This window comes from Rutilus rutilus (genome assembly GCF_951802725.1).
Source record: "Rutilus rutilus genome assembly, chromosome: 8".
In the NCBI taxonomy this organism is placed as follows: Eukaryota; Metazoa; Chordata; class Actinopteri; order Cypriniformes; family Leuciscidae; genus Rutilus; species Rutilus rutilus.
This window is the reverse complement of record NC_140222.1, coordinates 18,665,078-18,682,157: the sequence shown is the minus strand read 5'-3', so window position 1 is coordinate 18,682,157 and position 17,080 is coordinate 18,665,078. Positions and strand designations below refer to the sequence as shown.

The following is a 17,080-nucleotide window of genomic DNA, read 5'->3' as shown; positions in this document are numbered from 1 at the left end:
TTTCTCATTGACGGCTCTATGTTCGCTTAACCTGTGCTTTGCCCAGTTACCCTGCTGCTGAAGGCTGGTCCAGCTCTGCATCCAGCCTCCCGCTATCTGCTACTGTTACTGAGTCTGCACGCTGACCACTGCTATCCAGCCCAGGGTCTCCTGTCTACTTTTGTTACTAATTATCAAGAAGAATATTTCAGTTGAACTGCCTTTTGCCCGTATCGCGGCCAATTACCTTGGTTATATTAAAGAGACTTTATTTACCTGCACTTTGCTCTTTGGTCCTCAGTTCTCCACCTGACATGAACACAGGAAATCATTACATACAGTACATAGACAACAACGATGTACTAAAAACGGGAAAAGTTTTTCCTTTACGTTTTTCACGTACAGATAAAAACGTTGTCAAAGCGATCCTTGTTCAGTGTTACTATTTTTCTTTATTACCTTATTTTATTATTTTTAAAAAAATCATCAGAATGAAGGGTGCCCATAATTTGGTTTTGCATTCCCCCAATAAAACTGTTAATGGCGCCCCTGCCTAACAGTCAGCACTCTGTTAGCAAATATACCTGAATTTTAAGATCACCAGCGTCACCACAAACATGGTTAGAATGCTAATGTTTCCATTTAGTTAAGCAGCTTTATCTTTAAGATGAAGGCTGAATCCCAATTCTCTGTCTTACCCCTTACCCTTACCCCTTCCCCTTAGTTTTGCACGTTCACGTGAGAGTATCACGTGAACGTGCAAATGATCAATTCTCATTTTGATCAAGGGGTAGGGCTAAGGGGAAGGGGTAGATACCCCTTAAAACCAAGAATTTTCGCGAGCTTACTTGAAACCAAGGGGTACCCAGAATGCACTGCGCAACCGGCAACAAAGGCGGGCATACCATCAAGAAAGTCTCATTTATAGTATCCACCTTATTAGTTGCTATATAGGTAAATAACTACAATAACAACAAAGTGCAGTGAATGTTAATACAATTTCACTACAAACCAGTATGTTTATAATTATGACAATATTATAAAATAATATAAGAAATGGAGAATTGTTCATTGAGCACATGTGAACATGAATGAAAAGTACTCAAATATTTCCTTTTATATGAACTATGAACACACATGACTGTACACAAAAAAAATTATCTTTAAAATTTTTAAAAATCTTTATTCGAGTCATAAATATATACATTTTTAAAGGGTTACTTTATTTGAAGGGGCAGTTGTGACCTATTGGTTAGAGTCGGACTTGTAACCCGAAGGTCGGGGGTTTGAGTCTCAATACCAACAGGAAATGTAAGTGGATGAACAGCGCTCTCTTCCACTCTCATTACTTACAAGGCACCGTTAGCAAGGCACCGAACCCCCCATCGCTCCCCGGGCGCCGCAAATGCACTTTCACTTGTTTGACCAGAACAAAATAAAGGTACGTATTATTGTTTTTTTTTTATAAACAATAACCTTGACACATTCATAATGGTCTACAGCTTTTTTTATATGTAATGCCATTTCTCCTTTTCAAAGATTCAAATCAATTGAACCAATTGCTTTGCAAAATGATTTCACTGTTTAGAAGCACTCGAAACGGCACACGCTGATGAGCCCTGCTGGTCAAAACAGTGGAAATGCAACAAAAACTTTAACGTAAAGGTTTCGAAGCTTCATGAAGCAGTGTTTCGAAAGCGCCCATGACTATTTGTTACAAGACAACAAAATAGCTTTCTGCTATGAGGGATGAAGAGAGCAGGGTTCGAAAACAGTTTAGAACACACTGTAGCGTCATCTTTCCAAACCAATGTAGCAGCAGTGTCACTTCATACAAGACTGATGTATCAGTTGTACCTAATCTGAAATTATTATAGCCTCCATGATTGTGTCACTAATAACCAAGAATTCAAACCAAAATGAAAAGCTTATGACTCCTCTTATTAGGGCTGAACCAAATGCCCTGCAATTACTAACTTTATAGCCACTGCACTACACTAGGCAATCTATTGGAATAAAACTTCACAATATATTTTCATAAAAAAAATAAAAATAATAATGTATAGACTTCAATGACTGGCACCTGATACACAAATGGAAATATGCACCATTAAATTATTAAATTAAATTCCAGTTAGTTTTTAACATTACAATTCTGTTTAATTTAGTATAAACTAAGTGTTAATCTAAGCATCTGAACTGTTCCCTAGACTAGAGTGATGACATAATCTAAATGGTAATTCTAGAATCTAATAGAATATTTTCTCATTATAAAACGTTTGATGTACTCACCAAGAGTAATACGGAATTTCCTGTGTAAGTTCAAAATGCTGTTGTTTTTATTTTTCACTTCATATTCTCCAGACTGATCTCTTCGGATGTTTCTGATGATGAGGTCTCCGGTCTGATCATTCTGAACAGTGTTGTTCCATCTCGCGTCAGTGCGGTTTAAGTCTTGATCTCCAAACTTCCACAGTATCTGATCATCTCTCTGTATATCAGTAACACCAGTGTGTAGAGTGACATTATCTCCCTCCATCACTGACGCGTACTCCACAACATCTGTCACAGTAACAAACACATGAGGAGAAGAAACAGAAACAGATTAAAACAGATCAAGCTAATAATGCTACAGGTCTAGAAGTCAGAGATGCTGGAAAACTTTGACTCAGACTCTTTAGATTTGCTGCTCTTGCTTTTCTTTTTCCCTCTCTTTTTTTTTTTTTTTGATTGTTGAACTGACATCTGAACCTCTGCCTATCAAAGGGTTTTTTGAGTTATGAAGTTTGTTAACTATTTTAGTAGTTGCAGTTTAAATTAATATTTAAGAATATTAACAGACGGCACCTGAAGCTCAACATGTTCTTAGGATCGTCTCAGATCATGCTGGAGAACATGATCATCAGGTTTTGTTCATGTTTCTCCAGTTCTGCTGTCATTACAGCAACAGAGACACACAACAAATACTGACACTGTAATTTTTCAGTTAACAACTTGCTATGCTGAAATTAGAAAAAAATGCTAATTTTAAAAATTTAATCAAAAGATGCAAATGCATTTTAGAGTCAGCTCTTCAAATACAGATTCAAAAAAAGATGCACAACGTCTGTACCGTTGAATTAAGGAGCTCAGAATCAGACAATTCAGCCAATCAGAGAATGTCTTACTGGATAAAATCTATTCATTGTGGAACTTGATCCATCATCAGTATTAATTAATGTGTCTCATAAAACACTGCATTCAATCTCAATAAGCAGAGCGTCTTTGCTGTAAATCTCTGAAGCATCAGTTTTATAGTTCTGTCAATAGATAATTTAGGTAATATAAATATTTTCTTTACACATTTCACTTTTGACACATCTATTCTGCTTTTTTTTTTTTCAATTCACTAAAACAACAACAGGTTTTGAAGAATAAACCTCTGATTATTCCACATCATCTAAACTGTTCTCAGAAAATGAACCTAGATTTAAAATCCAGTTATCAGATTGTAAGTAAATGGACTGCATTTATAAAGCGCTTTCACAGACCTTTGGCCACCAAAGCGGCTTACATAGCCTCACATTCACTCACTCATTCATACACCAACGGCAGCCATGCAAGGTGCCATCCAGCTCGTCGGGAGCAGCTGGGGTTAAGTGTCTTGCTCATGGACACCTCGACAAGTGGAACCGGGGATTGAACCACCAACCTTTCGGTTTGTAGACAACCTACATGAACCACTGAGCCACTGCCGCCCCTTGAGTTACTCACCGCGGACAGTAACACTGAATATTTCGTATGTCTCAGTTTTGCCCCTGATCTTTAGTTTATAGAGTCCAGCATGGTCAGTTGTGATGTTTGTGATGGTCAGAGATCCAGTCTGATGATCCAGCTTCAGTCTGCCATTGAATCCCACATTATCACCCTCAGATTTAGAGAAGAGTCCAGCTGCTTTATTCATTCGAGCTATGACTTTAACACCAAACCACCATTGAGCTGAAGCATCTTCTAGTATTGCAGTTTGAGGGTTTAGAGTGACAGAATCTCCCTCCATTACTGACACTGTCACATCATCATCAAACACATCTGGTGAGGAAAACATAAAAGATGTTCTTGATCAATCCTGGCATTTTTTGCAGTGCAGCAAATGTTACAGTGAATTTACCCTGTTACAGTGTTTTTTTTTTGTTTTTTGTTTTTTATTGTACTTGTAGATTTAAAAATCTTGCTTTTCCCCTGTTGTTGTTGTTGTTTAATTTCACGGAAACACACACCAGTTATTCTGTCAAGAGATCTCTTATTTTATTTTACCATTTTATATAAGACATAGGAGAGAGTGACAATGGACCAAACAAATGTCTTTTCAACTTCTCTGTCATCTTTTCCCTCTGCCGTGGACAAAGAGTTTAATTTCTTATATGCTGACTAAAAAAAACTGCATTACCAGAGAAACATGTGGTTCCCATTAACATATGAATGTATATACTATCCCGGTGGAAACTATACACTGCATATACTTCAGTCTAACTCCAGCACTCTCTCACCCCCATTCATGCAGTCTATCTTATCCCAAAGTCTCTCTCACACATATGCATTCAAGAACACTATGATTCACAAAATACAATGATCACAAATGATTATCAATGTATATAAAAAGTGTAATACAGATACATAATACTACTGATTATGAATATTAATAAAAAGTAATAATAATACTGAAAACAATATTAAATTATGAAATTTTAGTCTTCGGTACTGAAGTGCTCTCTGTGTGGCTGAAACAGAGAGATGGAGAATCCAGAACTGAGTCTGTATCACTGCTGTGTGTGACTCTGCTGTTATTTAGTTTACTAGATATAGTTTGATACTTGATAGGCTTTCACAGACTCTGAACAAGTTAAAACAAGTTTTAAGCGCTCGAAACGGCACACGCTGATGAGCCCTGCTGGTCAAAACAGTGGAAATGCAACAAAAACTTCGTAAAGGTTTCGAAGCTTCATGAAGCAGTGTTTCGAAAGCGCCCATGACTATTTGTTACAAGACAACAAAATAGCTTTCTGCTATGAGGGATGAAGAGAGCAGGGTTCGAAAACAGTTTAGAACACACTGTAGCGTCATCTTTCCAAACCAATGTAGCAGCAGTGTCACTTCATACAAGACTGATGTATCAGTTGTACCTAATCTGAAATTATTATAGCCTCCATGATTGTGTCACTAATAACCAAGAATTCAAACCAAAATGAAAAGCTTATGACTCCTCTTATTAGGGCTGAACCAAATGCCCTGCAATTACTAACTTTATAGCCACTGCACTACACTAGGCAATCTATTGGAATAAAACTTCACAATATATTTTCATAAAAAAAATAAAAATAATAATGTATAGACTTCAATGACTGGCACCTGATACACAAATGGAAATATGCACCATTAAATTATTAAATTAAATTCCAGTTAGTTTTTAACATTACAATTCTGTTTAATTTAGTATAAACTAAGTGTTAATCTAAGCATCTGAACTGTTCCCTAGACTAGAGTGATGACATAATCTAAATGGTAATTCTAGAATCTAATAGAATATTTTCTCATTATAAAACGTTTGATGTACTCACCAAGAGTAATACGGAATTTCCTGTGTAAGTTCAAAATGCTGTTGTTTTTATTTTTCACTTCATATTCTCCAGACTGATCTCTTCGGATGTTTCTGATGATGAGGTCTCCGGTCTGATCATTCTGAACAGTGTTGTTCCATCTCGCGTCAGTGCGGTTTAAGTCTTGATCTCCAAACTTCCACAGTATCTGATCATCTCTCTGTATATCAGTAACACCAGTGTGTAGAGTGACATTATCTCCCTCCATCACTGACGCGTACTCCACAACATCTGTCACAGTAACAAACACATGAGGAGAAGAAACAGAAACAGATTAAAACAGATCAAGCTAATAATGCTACAGGTCTAGAAGTCAGAGATGCTGGAAAACTTTGACTCAGACTCTTTAGATTTGCTGCTCTTGCTTTTCTTTCTCTCTCTCTTTTTTTTTGATTGTTGAACTGACATCTGAACATCTGCCTATCAAAGGGTTTTTTGAGTTATGAAGTTTGTTAACTATTTTAGTAGTTGCAGTTTAAATTAATACGCTCACCTGTAATTGTTTTGTTTTTGCATATATTTATACTCTTTGTGTTCTTCCTACTTTTATTACTGTAAAGTTTCTTCCTTTTGTCCTGTTTGTATTGTGAATTAATTTTAATTAATCAGCTTTAAAATTAACTAACATTTGTTTTTCTTGCAGGAATAACATTCATATGCTTTTAATGTGTCAAAACTCTTTGGGGAAAAACTTGTGACTTTGAGTGTATGTCTATGTGTATTAATAACAGAAAGGGGAACTGAAACTAGACATGACTAGTTCGCAAAAACCTTGTGATAAGTAATCAGAGTTTGCTTATGCCAGTGACAGAGGGAAAAGGTTGGGGCTTTTGAACCAATTGAACCAATCATATTGAAGGTGACATGTTAGTCTTATTTGTTTTCTTGATTCTATAAAAACTGTTGTATATGTGTTTTACGGTGGGATTCTCAATGGAATTTGTCTGAGATCCTCCGGCCTTGCTTCTTGGGAGAGATTCCCTGAGAACTGCTCGGGAAGATCTCCCGGCCGTGATTAAAGCATTTAAAGGACATTTGCAGATCTGTTTGTCGATTTATTCCTGCGCAGGAAGCTAGTTTAGGGAAGCAAGTTAGTTAGAAACTCGGCCAGTTGTCAACTGAAGACGCAAGAGCCAGAGAGTTAAGGTATTGGTGTCGAGAGCAGACGCCAGAGAGAGTTTAAGGTATTGGTGTCGAGTGAAGACGCCAGAGATATTAAGATCAGTAGGGTGTCGAGTGCAGACGCCCCAGGTAGTTAGGTTTAGGGAAAAATATTCCATGACATTTTGGCGAGCCAGAAATCCAGGAGTCCTCGGAATGGTCCCTCTGTCGGGCGGATGGGAGCGAGGAATCACTTTGTCTTCATTCTGCCAGACTGCAGAACCCTCTTCGACAGAGGGAACCATTCCAGTCGGGCTAAAAGGACCTAAAGTATTAAGGTAGGACGAACAGACCTCAGCACTTTTCCTTTGAAATGCTTCTAAATTAATTAAAAGGTTTAATAAAATTTTGGCTTTTCTGTTAAGTGAAATTTTGAAGAAAACTGGTAATCACATCTAAAAGATTTAAGTGATTAAAAAATATATGTTTTTACCTTGTCTATTAAGGGCAATGAATGATTATGGTTAAATGTAACCAAATTAGTACATGTTGAGTATTTTGTTAATTTTGTGTGTTTAAGAGTGCTTCAAAAAAGCTGTCAATAAAACTTCTGCAAGGCAACTTGTCATGCTGGAAATCAGATCCGGGAGGGGAAAATACCCTGAGATGCTGCAGTACTGAAACTTGCTTTTTGTTTGAAATTTTGTTTGAAAAAGACTTTGATTTTGATTGAATTAAATAAAGGTTAATAAAGATAAAGATAAAGAAAGATTCCATGTGGAAACAAGATAACTAGATCAATATTTTTATCCTGAGATTTATGAATTTTTACATTTTGAAATCAATAAAAAAATGAAGAAATTGTTAAAATTATAAATCATAATAATAGGAATATGCATTCTGTGATAATTAGGAAATTTTGAGTCATGAAGAAACTTTTATGAGTTAAACTTTGATTTATTTATGTAGATGAGATATATAAAACTGAGCAATAGAATTTAAGCAATTCACTGCTTTTGCTCTTAAAGTGATGAAAAAATAGTAAGATATTAAATGCACGTGTCTAAATATTATACTTTCTATATGAAGGTGTCTAGAATTTGTATCTCGTTATCCCTTGTGGGAGACAGTGTGAAAAAACTGATCCATTGCGGAGAACCTGAGAGTCAATGGTTTATGTTTAACTGAGATCATTTTTGTGCATTGTGCATAGTATGAGAATGAGATTGGGTGACCAACTTTAAATAGAAATTGTGATTTGAACAAGCACATAACAGACATATTACAGTCATTTTATTTTGGTTTCTTGTAAAAAAAGAAAAGACAAAGAATTCTTTTAATTTACATTATACACTGTTATAATTAGAGAAGTTTTCCTGCTTTTTCCTGCGTCTTTGCAAAGAAGAAGTGCTTGCTTTTTTCCGCAATGAAGGACTAAGCTTTTTAATAAATTGAAGAATTGCTGTGTTGTAAACCAGAAGAGACTTTTGGAAATTAAGCTGTTTAATTTTATTTTTGCGGTTCTCTGAGTGTTCAAGATTTCAGACAGCTGCCTTGAAAAGTGGGATGACTGCAGAAAAAAAAAAAAGAGGAAGTGGGGCCTGCAGCTCCCCTCCTGAAAGAGGAAGTTGACACTTCTGAGGGGGGTCAGAATGGACAGTTCAACTGAATGACAATCCACACGGAGAGACAATCCAATGTATCTTCCGTGTGGGCTAGGTGCTGCACTTTCAATGATCACTACAGAGACTGCTTCAAATTTGTTTATTATTTAACTTGATTGTTTTTTGATTATCCACTGGTTTCAGCAATTCTTCATATTCTTCATATTTCTTCAACTAACTCTTTGAATCTGCTTTCAATAGGTAACATTAACAAGCCCTACTGCAGGAAGTTCAATAGCGGAAGTTAACATACAGTTAAAACTAAGGCTGGATATGGCAGTGAGAGTTATGTAAAAGCATTAATAGGTTATTGACTATGCAGAATTCTATGGAAAAGAAAAATATAATATAGGCCACAAGGCGTCTAAAGAGAAATTATGACTAGAAAAGTAAAAATATTGGTCACTTTCATTTAAAGGTAATCTCTAGATTCAATAGAAACAATGTTTTCTAATTATAGACTTTTGAAATCACATGCTGTCATCATCAGGGGTACGAGATGGAAATGTTATTTTCTTTTTGTCCATGGACCAAAGATTGTGTGAAGATTTCTAAATCTTCTTTTAAATAGCTTATGAGCAACAACAAAAAGTTGGAAAATTGAAATTGTGCAAAGAATAACAAATTGCATTTGAGAAATTAGAACTGATTCTCTCAACTGCAACTGTAGGTCTATACGAATATTATTATTTTAAAGTGTTTAATCTATTTGATTTTTGAAAAGCTAGGTTTACGTCCACTGTGTAAACTCAAACACATGGCGACTGCATCGGACAATTGAAAATTGATATCCTAACGTTCAGACACTTTTGCAAGGGGAATGCCACAGTGTGTCTACGTTCAGTAGTTTCTGTCGTCGTCGAACTTTGTTACCGTTCAGATTTGGTGTTATCCCACTCCTAATATATGTTCCCCATTCAGATCATAAACTGCTATGGCAGACAAGAATGTATGAATCTCTGGCCAGAGAGGGGTGTGTGAAAGTGAGTGTGTGAAATATGGTGTTCTGAGAAACACAAAGATAAATTATGTCAATCAAAACAGCTGTATCTAAATTTATAAAATATGACCCACAGGTTAAAATATACCCAACAAAACAACGACCATGGATGATTTTGACTAACTATCCTGGTCTGGGTTTATTGTTATGGCAGAAATAAACAATGCCACACCTGTGCAGCGTATAACTTTGGGAAGGCAGAGAGCAAGCAAGCTTGCCCTGTCCACCCCATATTTTAACTTTTTACTTTTTACAGGATGTCATGATGGATCTCATCGAACAGAACTGGTTCTGTTCCAAATGTATAAAATATTGTCTTGTTACTGTTTAACATGAAATTTTACAGGTCTCATCAAAAAAGGAAGACCGGCCAGACGAGCAGGCAACATGATACATGTTGTAATTAACAAAAATACTTAAGGTCTCCATTCACAGGTTGTTTTTTGTGGTTCACTCCACAAACAAGGTCCCATCTGGGGTGCGGTGACACCTCCGTCCAAGCATCTCGACTTAAACTACACCAACCAGCCTCAGCAAACGAAACGCAAACGCCAACACCAACGACAACGCACAGCGTCAAGTGGGGGATCAAGGACGTGTAGTTTAACGTACCTCCCTTGCCGACGTGGGAGGGCCCATTGCAACGTTTCGCAAAGAATCACCCTGGTGAAGATGGAACGTCCATGGGGCAACGAGATGATCAACACACCTGGTGGAAGATGTGGACCAACTAATGGTTTAAGCTTAGCATAATAATTAATTTTGTGTGATGTTTATTGATGTTTTATTTGGTTCGATCAAACTGTACTGTACTGAGTATTTAGATCTCATGATTTGAACAATTTCTGAATGACTCCTTATATTGATCCCAAACTTGGATCGTGACACTGGAAATAAACAATGTGTTTTATGATGTAAAACGCATGAAAACTATTTCAGAATCTGCTCTATATTTCTATGTAAACCAAATGTAAATAGTGACAGAACTTCTTACAAATTGAGCTGAAAATTGCAGGTCAATGAACATCTTTGGATCTTTGCTTAGTGAGCTGTTAAAGGAAGAAACAATTTGTAAATGTTTGAATTGTTTTGATGTTATGTTTTATTAATTTTTTCTTTCTTCTTTTCTTTTGATGTTGTGCTGTTTATCTTGGTCAGGTCACTTCTGTAAAAGACATTCTTAATCTCAGAAAGTTTTATCTGGTAAATAAAGGGAAATAATAAAAAAATAAGAGTAAATGAGTGTCATTGATCATGTGACTTTACAGACGGCTGAAGCTCAACGTTCTTAAGATCGTCTCAGATCAAATCTATTCATTGTGGAGCTTCATCCATCATCAGTCTTAATTAATGTGTCTCATAAAACACTGCAATAAATATTAATAAGCAGTGTCTTAAGCTTTGTTGCTGTTGTTTAACATCCCTTCATATCGTGTGGATACAGGAAGATTAAATAAATGAATAAAAGAAAGTAATGTAAAAGAGAGACATGATCAGATTCAACAATACATCATTTAACACAATAAAACGTTATATGGTCATTTCTATGCCTCTTGTTTCTTCTTTTTAAAGTTGTGAAAATAACTCTGGATTCCTCTTTGCTGTAAATCTCTGAAGAATCAATGTTATAGTTCTGTCAATAGATCATATATCCTTTAGTATTTTTTAATTATTCCCTAAACTTACACTCATAGCTGCTTTTTTTAATTCACTAAAACAACAACAGGTTTTGAAGAATAAACCTCTGATTATTCCACATCATCTAAACTTTTCTCAGAAATGAATCTAGATTTTAATCCAGTTATCAGATTGTAAGACTTGAGTTACTCACCGCGGACAGTAACACTGAATATTTCATGTGTCACAGTTCTGCTCTTGATCTTTAGTATATAGAGTCCAGCATGGTCAGTTCTGGTGTTTGTGATGGTCAGAGATCCAGTCTGATTGTCCAGCTTCAGTCTGCCATTGAATCCCACATTATCACCCTCAGATGTAGAGAAGAGTCCACCTGCTTTATTCATTTCAGCTATGATTAAATCATCAAACTTCCACTGAGCTGAATCACCTTCTGGTATTTCAGTTTGAGGGTTTAGAGTGAGAGAATCTCCCTCCAACACTGACACTGTCACTGTCACTGTCACTTCAACACCAAACACACCTGGTGGGGAAAAAATAAATAAAGATGTTAATTCTTGAACAATCTTGCCATGTTTTTTTTTTTTTTGCAGTGCAGAATGTTTTTTTACTACACTTTGTGAATTTACCCTGTTACACAGTGTTTTTTCATTATTGTACTGAAGTGCTCTCTGTGTGGCTGAAACAGAGAGATGGAGAATCCAGAACTGAGTGTGTATCACTGCTGTGTGTGACTCTGCTGTTATTTAGTTTTCTAGATATAGTTTGATACTTGATAGGCTTTCACAGACTCTGAACAAGCTTTTAAAAGCTAATTTCCCCAATACCCATTTCAAACTAGATGTACCGCATGGCGGTACAAAATATGACCGCCGCTCAGGCCTGCACTGGCTTTCCACAAAAATAAATGACGTGGAGAAATTTGGCTGTATAGACCCTGTGATTTTTTTTTTCAAAGGACCCTCCCATTCAATTTCTACAAACCTCTACCAAACGGTTGAGGTGCCTGTTGATGGTAAAAGTCAGTTATCTGACTTTGGCATGGGTTTGTTGTGTTTTACTGAAATAAAAGTAAAAAAAAATAAAACCACTTTTTTTCCCCCAAAAAAAGTGGTTTTATCTTGTAGCCCTGGTCCCAGAGTTTTAAAAAAAACAATGTTAACAAAATTAAACTCATTCCCACTGTAACTAGTAGAACACTTAAGTAAATGTCCCATTGAAATTAATAGGATTTTATGGATTTAGATGAAGAAAGTGTACACATAATACATTTTGGTCTGTACCATGAAGAGAAAACTGATTCAACTATATAAACTATATATTTTCTGAAAGCGTAGACTCTCAGGATGTGATCGAACATGTCATGAAACATGTCCCACCCACCTCATTAGTATACTGCCCAAGCATAACACATTGGGTATTGGTAAATCGGATATATGGCTGATACCTAAAAAAAGTAGTAGTATGTGCATGTCTGTCTGTCTGTGTGTGTGTGTGTGTGTGTGTGTGTGTGTGTGTGTGTGTGTGTGTGTGTGTGTATGTGTGTGTGTTTGTGTATGTGTGTGTCTGTGTGTGTGTGTGTGTGTGTCTGTGCGTGTATGTATGCGTGCGTACATGTGTGTGCGCGTGTGTGTTTGTGTGTGTGTGTGTGTGTGTGTGTGTGTGTGTGTGTGTGTCTGTGCGTGTGGATGTCAGTGTGTGTGCATAGTCAGGGGGCCAAAACTGATATTAAAACTTTGTTGGACACTTTTTGGTACAAGTATACAACCTATCCAGTATTAATATTTAACCCCTCAACATGTGTTCTAGCCAGGTTGTCAGCTTAGAAAATGTTTTTTTGTCCATTTTAACACTATATTCTTAAAAGTGGTAAAAGCGGATTTTTTTTCCCAAAGTGCTTCCATTTTCTTCCATGTTACCTATTGTAATTTTGGGCAAATGTGCAATATAATCCAACTTATGTGCAAGCATGATTATTAAAAAATAATAATCAATAAATACCACAAGAGTATCACACCACAAGGGTCACTGTTGTGTCAGCACAGCTGTGATTTGGCAGCAGATTGAGGCAGCAGATCCAGAGAAGATGATCACAGCAGGTGTCAACAGTACAGTGTGAACAAAACTTTATAAAGGAGTGAATCACACAATCACCCAACAGATTAACTTGATCTATTGAGCATACCTCAGTTGTAACGAGTGGTTATTTCAGTCAAAGTTGCTCTTCTATCAGCTTGAATCAGTCGGCCCATTCTCCTCTGACCTCTAGCATCAACAAGGCATTTTCACCCACAGGACTGCCGTATACTGGATGTTTTTCCCTTTTCACACCATTCTTTGTAAACCCTAGAAATGGTTGTGTGTGAAAATCCCAGTAACTGAGCAGATTGTGAAATACTCAGACCGGCCCGTCTGGCAGCAACAACCATGCCACGCTCAAAATTGCTTAAATCACCTTTCTTTCCCATTCTGACATTCAGTTTGGAGTTCAGGAGATTGTCTTGACCAGGACCACACCCCTAAATGCATTGAAGCAACTGCCATGTGATTGGTTGATTAGATAATTGCATTAATGAGAAATTGAACAGGTGTTCCTAATAATCCTTTAGGTGAGTGTATAGCTAGGCTAATTTACTTTCATAATTACTAGCTTACTTACTAATAGGTAAATTAAGTTTTGTGCAGATGTGTAATGGAAATATTATGTTTTTAATTTATTTGCTGCACAGTGCACAGCAGCCTATTTTACAGTCTGCTATAGCTAAAAGTGTTAATCAGTTTGTTAGATAGCAAAGCCCTCAGCTTATGTCAGAGGACATTGTAGTGATCCACTCAGAAACCAATCAGACTAGAGTAGTGAACAATTTCTTTGCCTTCAGATGAGATAACATGGATCCAGTGGGAGCTGTAAGCCTAGCGTCCAAAGAAAAACAAATAGGAAGAGACAATGATTGGGAAAAATGTCAAGTCAAGTCAAGTCATCTTCATTTATATAGCGCTTTTAACAATGTAGATTGTTTCAAAGCAGCTTTACAGAGATAAACGTATAATTTAAAGTAAGATCGTTTTGGCTTTTTAGATGTTCTTTAATAAAGTTATTTTCCAGCTAAAGTTAGTTTTGATTGATTCGCTTCCGTCGCAACGATCATTTGTTTTTAAATTAGGGCCGCCAAGACGACACCATTCTCTCTACACAGACTTTAAACGCGAACCTGTGAGAAACGCTGATGGCGTTCAGATGCGCATTAAGAACGGGTTCTATAGTTATGTGCGTTTGAATATATGTGTGCAGGTTTGTAATTCCCTACAAACCAAGCCTAAACAAATTACTGTTGTGTCCTTATAGTTTTGATTAAGAATTTTATTTTATTTTATCAATTCGGGGTAGATACGCAAATTGAGTTTTCCCGACGACGCTTTATCTGTAGAGTGGGAAAGGGATCCTCCATAGGGAGAGACTAGTTGGCACTTCAGCACTGCGTTGGATCGGGTCCAGGCGCAGGTCCTTCGTCAGATCTGGATACGGCCTGGATCCGGCAGGCTGCGGGAAAACCTCGGGATAAACACAGACACTAAAATTAGCGTAGATGCCATTCTTCTCATGATGTAACAAGTACATCAGGATTTATGGGAAGTGTTCCCGGTTCCAGCTGACCAAATCTATGCCGCCTAACATTGAATTATAGAAGTCTGTAATGTATTATGTGTATGCTAGGTCAAAGAGATGTGTCTTTAATCTAGCTTTGAACTGACAGAGTGTGTCTGCTTCCCGGACAATGTTAGGAAGATTGTTCCAAAGTTTTGGTGCTAAATAGGAAAAGGATCTACCGCCAGCAGTCGATTTTGATATTCTAGGTATTATCAACTGGCCGGAATTTTGAGATCGCAATAGACGTGAAGGATTATAATGCGTTAAGAGCTCGCTCAAGTACTGCGGAGCTAAACCATTTAGTGCTTTGTAAGTAATCAGCAATGTTTTAAAATTGATGCGATGATTAATAGGGAGCCAAAGCAGTGTTGACAGAACCGGGCTAATATGGTCATACTTCCTGGTTCTAGTAAGAACTCGAGCTGCTGCGTTTTGGACCAGCTGTAGTTTGTTTATTAAGCGTGCAGGGCAACCACCCACTAGAGCATTACAATAATCTAGCCTTGAGGTCATGAATGCATGAACTAATTGTTCCGCATTTGTCAATGAGAGTATATGACGTAATTTAGATATATTTTTAAGATGGAAGAAAGCGATTTTACAGATACTAGACACGTGACTTTCAAATGAAAGATTGGTATCAAAGAGCACACTCAGCTTCCTAACCGACGACGAAGACTTAACAGAGCAGCCATCAAGTGTTAGACAGTATTCTAGGTTAATATGTGGGGAAGTTTTTTGTCCAATAATTAGAATCTCTGTTTTTTCAGAATTTAGAAGTAGGAAATTACGAGTCATCCAATTTTTTATATCAGCTATGCATTCTGTAATGTTTCATTTGTCAAGACAAATATGGAAAATACAGCCAAGATAAAGCTCTTTGATTGAAGTGATTTTTCAGGAAGTGGTGTCTTTGTGCTCTTTCTGGAGATTATTGTAGTATAATACTGTGCAATATTTTTGCAATATACAGTAATAGACACACACCATTATTTGCATTGTGCTTAGCTTGACCTTGCTTATTCAATCCATTCAGTCTCAAAGGGATGAGACTGACAACCTGAGAGCCAACCTCTGCCAACCTGAGAGCCACTGCTTTGATGGGGAAAAACATACCTTTGCTATACGACTATTACATAGTTATTACTACTGACTAGTTACTAACCCCTAACCCTAAAGAAGTGAGAGAGCAGTTTTGTTAGGATGGAATTAATAACTATAGTGATAATTAAATATAATTTGTGTTACAACCTGGTACACTAATTAAGTCAAATAGCACCATAGACCATCATCTACAGTTCTAAATTTCCGCCTTGACATTAAAGTACTATAACTTGTGCAGCATTGCACTGTCTCTCCCTACAAGCCTGCAGCAAAGCCTGTGGGCCCAGCTCGCCCTCCCCCTCCTGTGAGAACTCTTCGGTCTCTAACACAACGTCAGGGCCCACACCCTCCTCCATCTGCTCGAGGTGAACCAAAAACAACTGATACCAGCTCTCAGTGATGTGTGTCGGGTCCCCGTTTTGAAAACAGAAACTTTCTCAAATGTTTACAGAACAAGCGGGAACCCAGTGTGCCTGTATCTTCCTCTATTGCTGTTCTATTACAAGATAGAAAGTCTAAGGCCTTCAATAGCCGTACAGCAAACTTAACTAATCTGGTGCCTCTTACACGTCAAACTAAGATTGCTGTGGGGAAAAATAAAACTGTGAAGTTAGGACTCTTAAACATCCGCTCACTTAAAAATAAATCACTTCTAGTCAACGACTTAATAACCACAAACAATCTGGATTTTATTCTTCTAAATGAAACCTGGCTAGAAGACAGCTACAGTGCAACAATCCTCAATAGCCGCGTTTCCACTGTCGGGCCAGTGCGAGCCAGGGCTTTAAACGGGCCGTGCCGGGCTAATAGCCTCGGGCTAATAGCACCGAGCCTGCGTTTCCACTGTCGGGCCAGAAGCTCCACAGCGCTTCACTAAAACACGCCCATAACACGCCTCTCTGGAACAACGTCACACTAACCCATCATTTCACCAACAAATGGAAGTTTTATCAGAAAACTAATCAGATATCACTGGAAACAGCGGTGAAAACAAACATGATAAAAGCGGCCGTTTGCTGGCATTTTTGTTGTTTACTTGAATATTTAAAACCCAAGCATCGATGTTTTACCACAGGTTTACAATAAAAAGTGATACATTGATCATAATGAATTAATTTATGTCAAAATTGCACATTAGTCACTATTATTTAGTCAAATTACCGTTAGGTCTATTTCACAAAAGAAAGAGGACACACTTACTTCTTCAGTCGCGTCTGTTTCTGTTTATCTGGTAGTCACAGGACATATTTACATCACATTTAGAAAGAATGATAATTTCTACAAATATATGCCACCATAAATACGACCTGAGGAG

General features: G+C 37.2%; 1 protein-coding gene across 3 annotated transcripts in view; it reads right to left on the bottom strand.

Moving 5' to 3' along the window:
* LOC311295892 (uncharacterized protein) overlaps nt 1-17,080 on the bottom strand; it is a 36,754-nt gene that overhangs the window by 9,940 nt on the left and 9,734 nt on the right. For all 3 annotated transcript variants that reach the window (XM_084417440.1, XM_084417441.1, XM_084417442.1), the window contains 5 exons: nt 11,209-11,535; nt 5,574-5,843; nt 3,733-4,047; nt 2,272-2,541; nt 256-288 (listed from right to left, as the gene is read on the bottom strand). In XM_084417440.1, the coding sequence (XP_084273566.1) occupies nt 256-288; nt 2,272-2,541; nt 3,733-4,047; nt 5,574-5,843; nt 11,209-11,535 (1,215 nt within the window). The remainder of the gene's footprint in view (nt 1-255; nt 289-2,271; nt 2,542-3,732; nt 4,048-5,573; nt 5,844-11,208; nt 11,536-17,080) is intronic.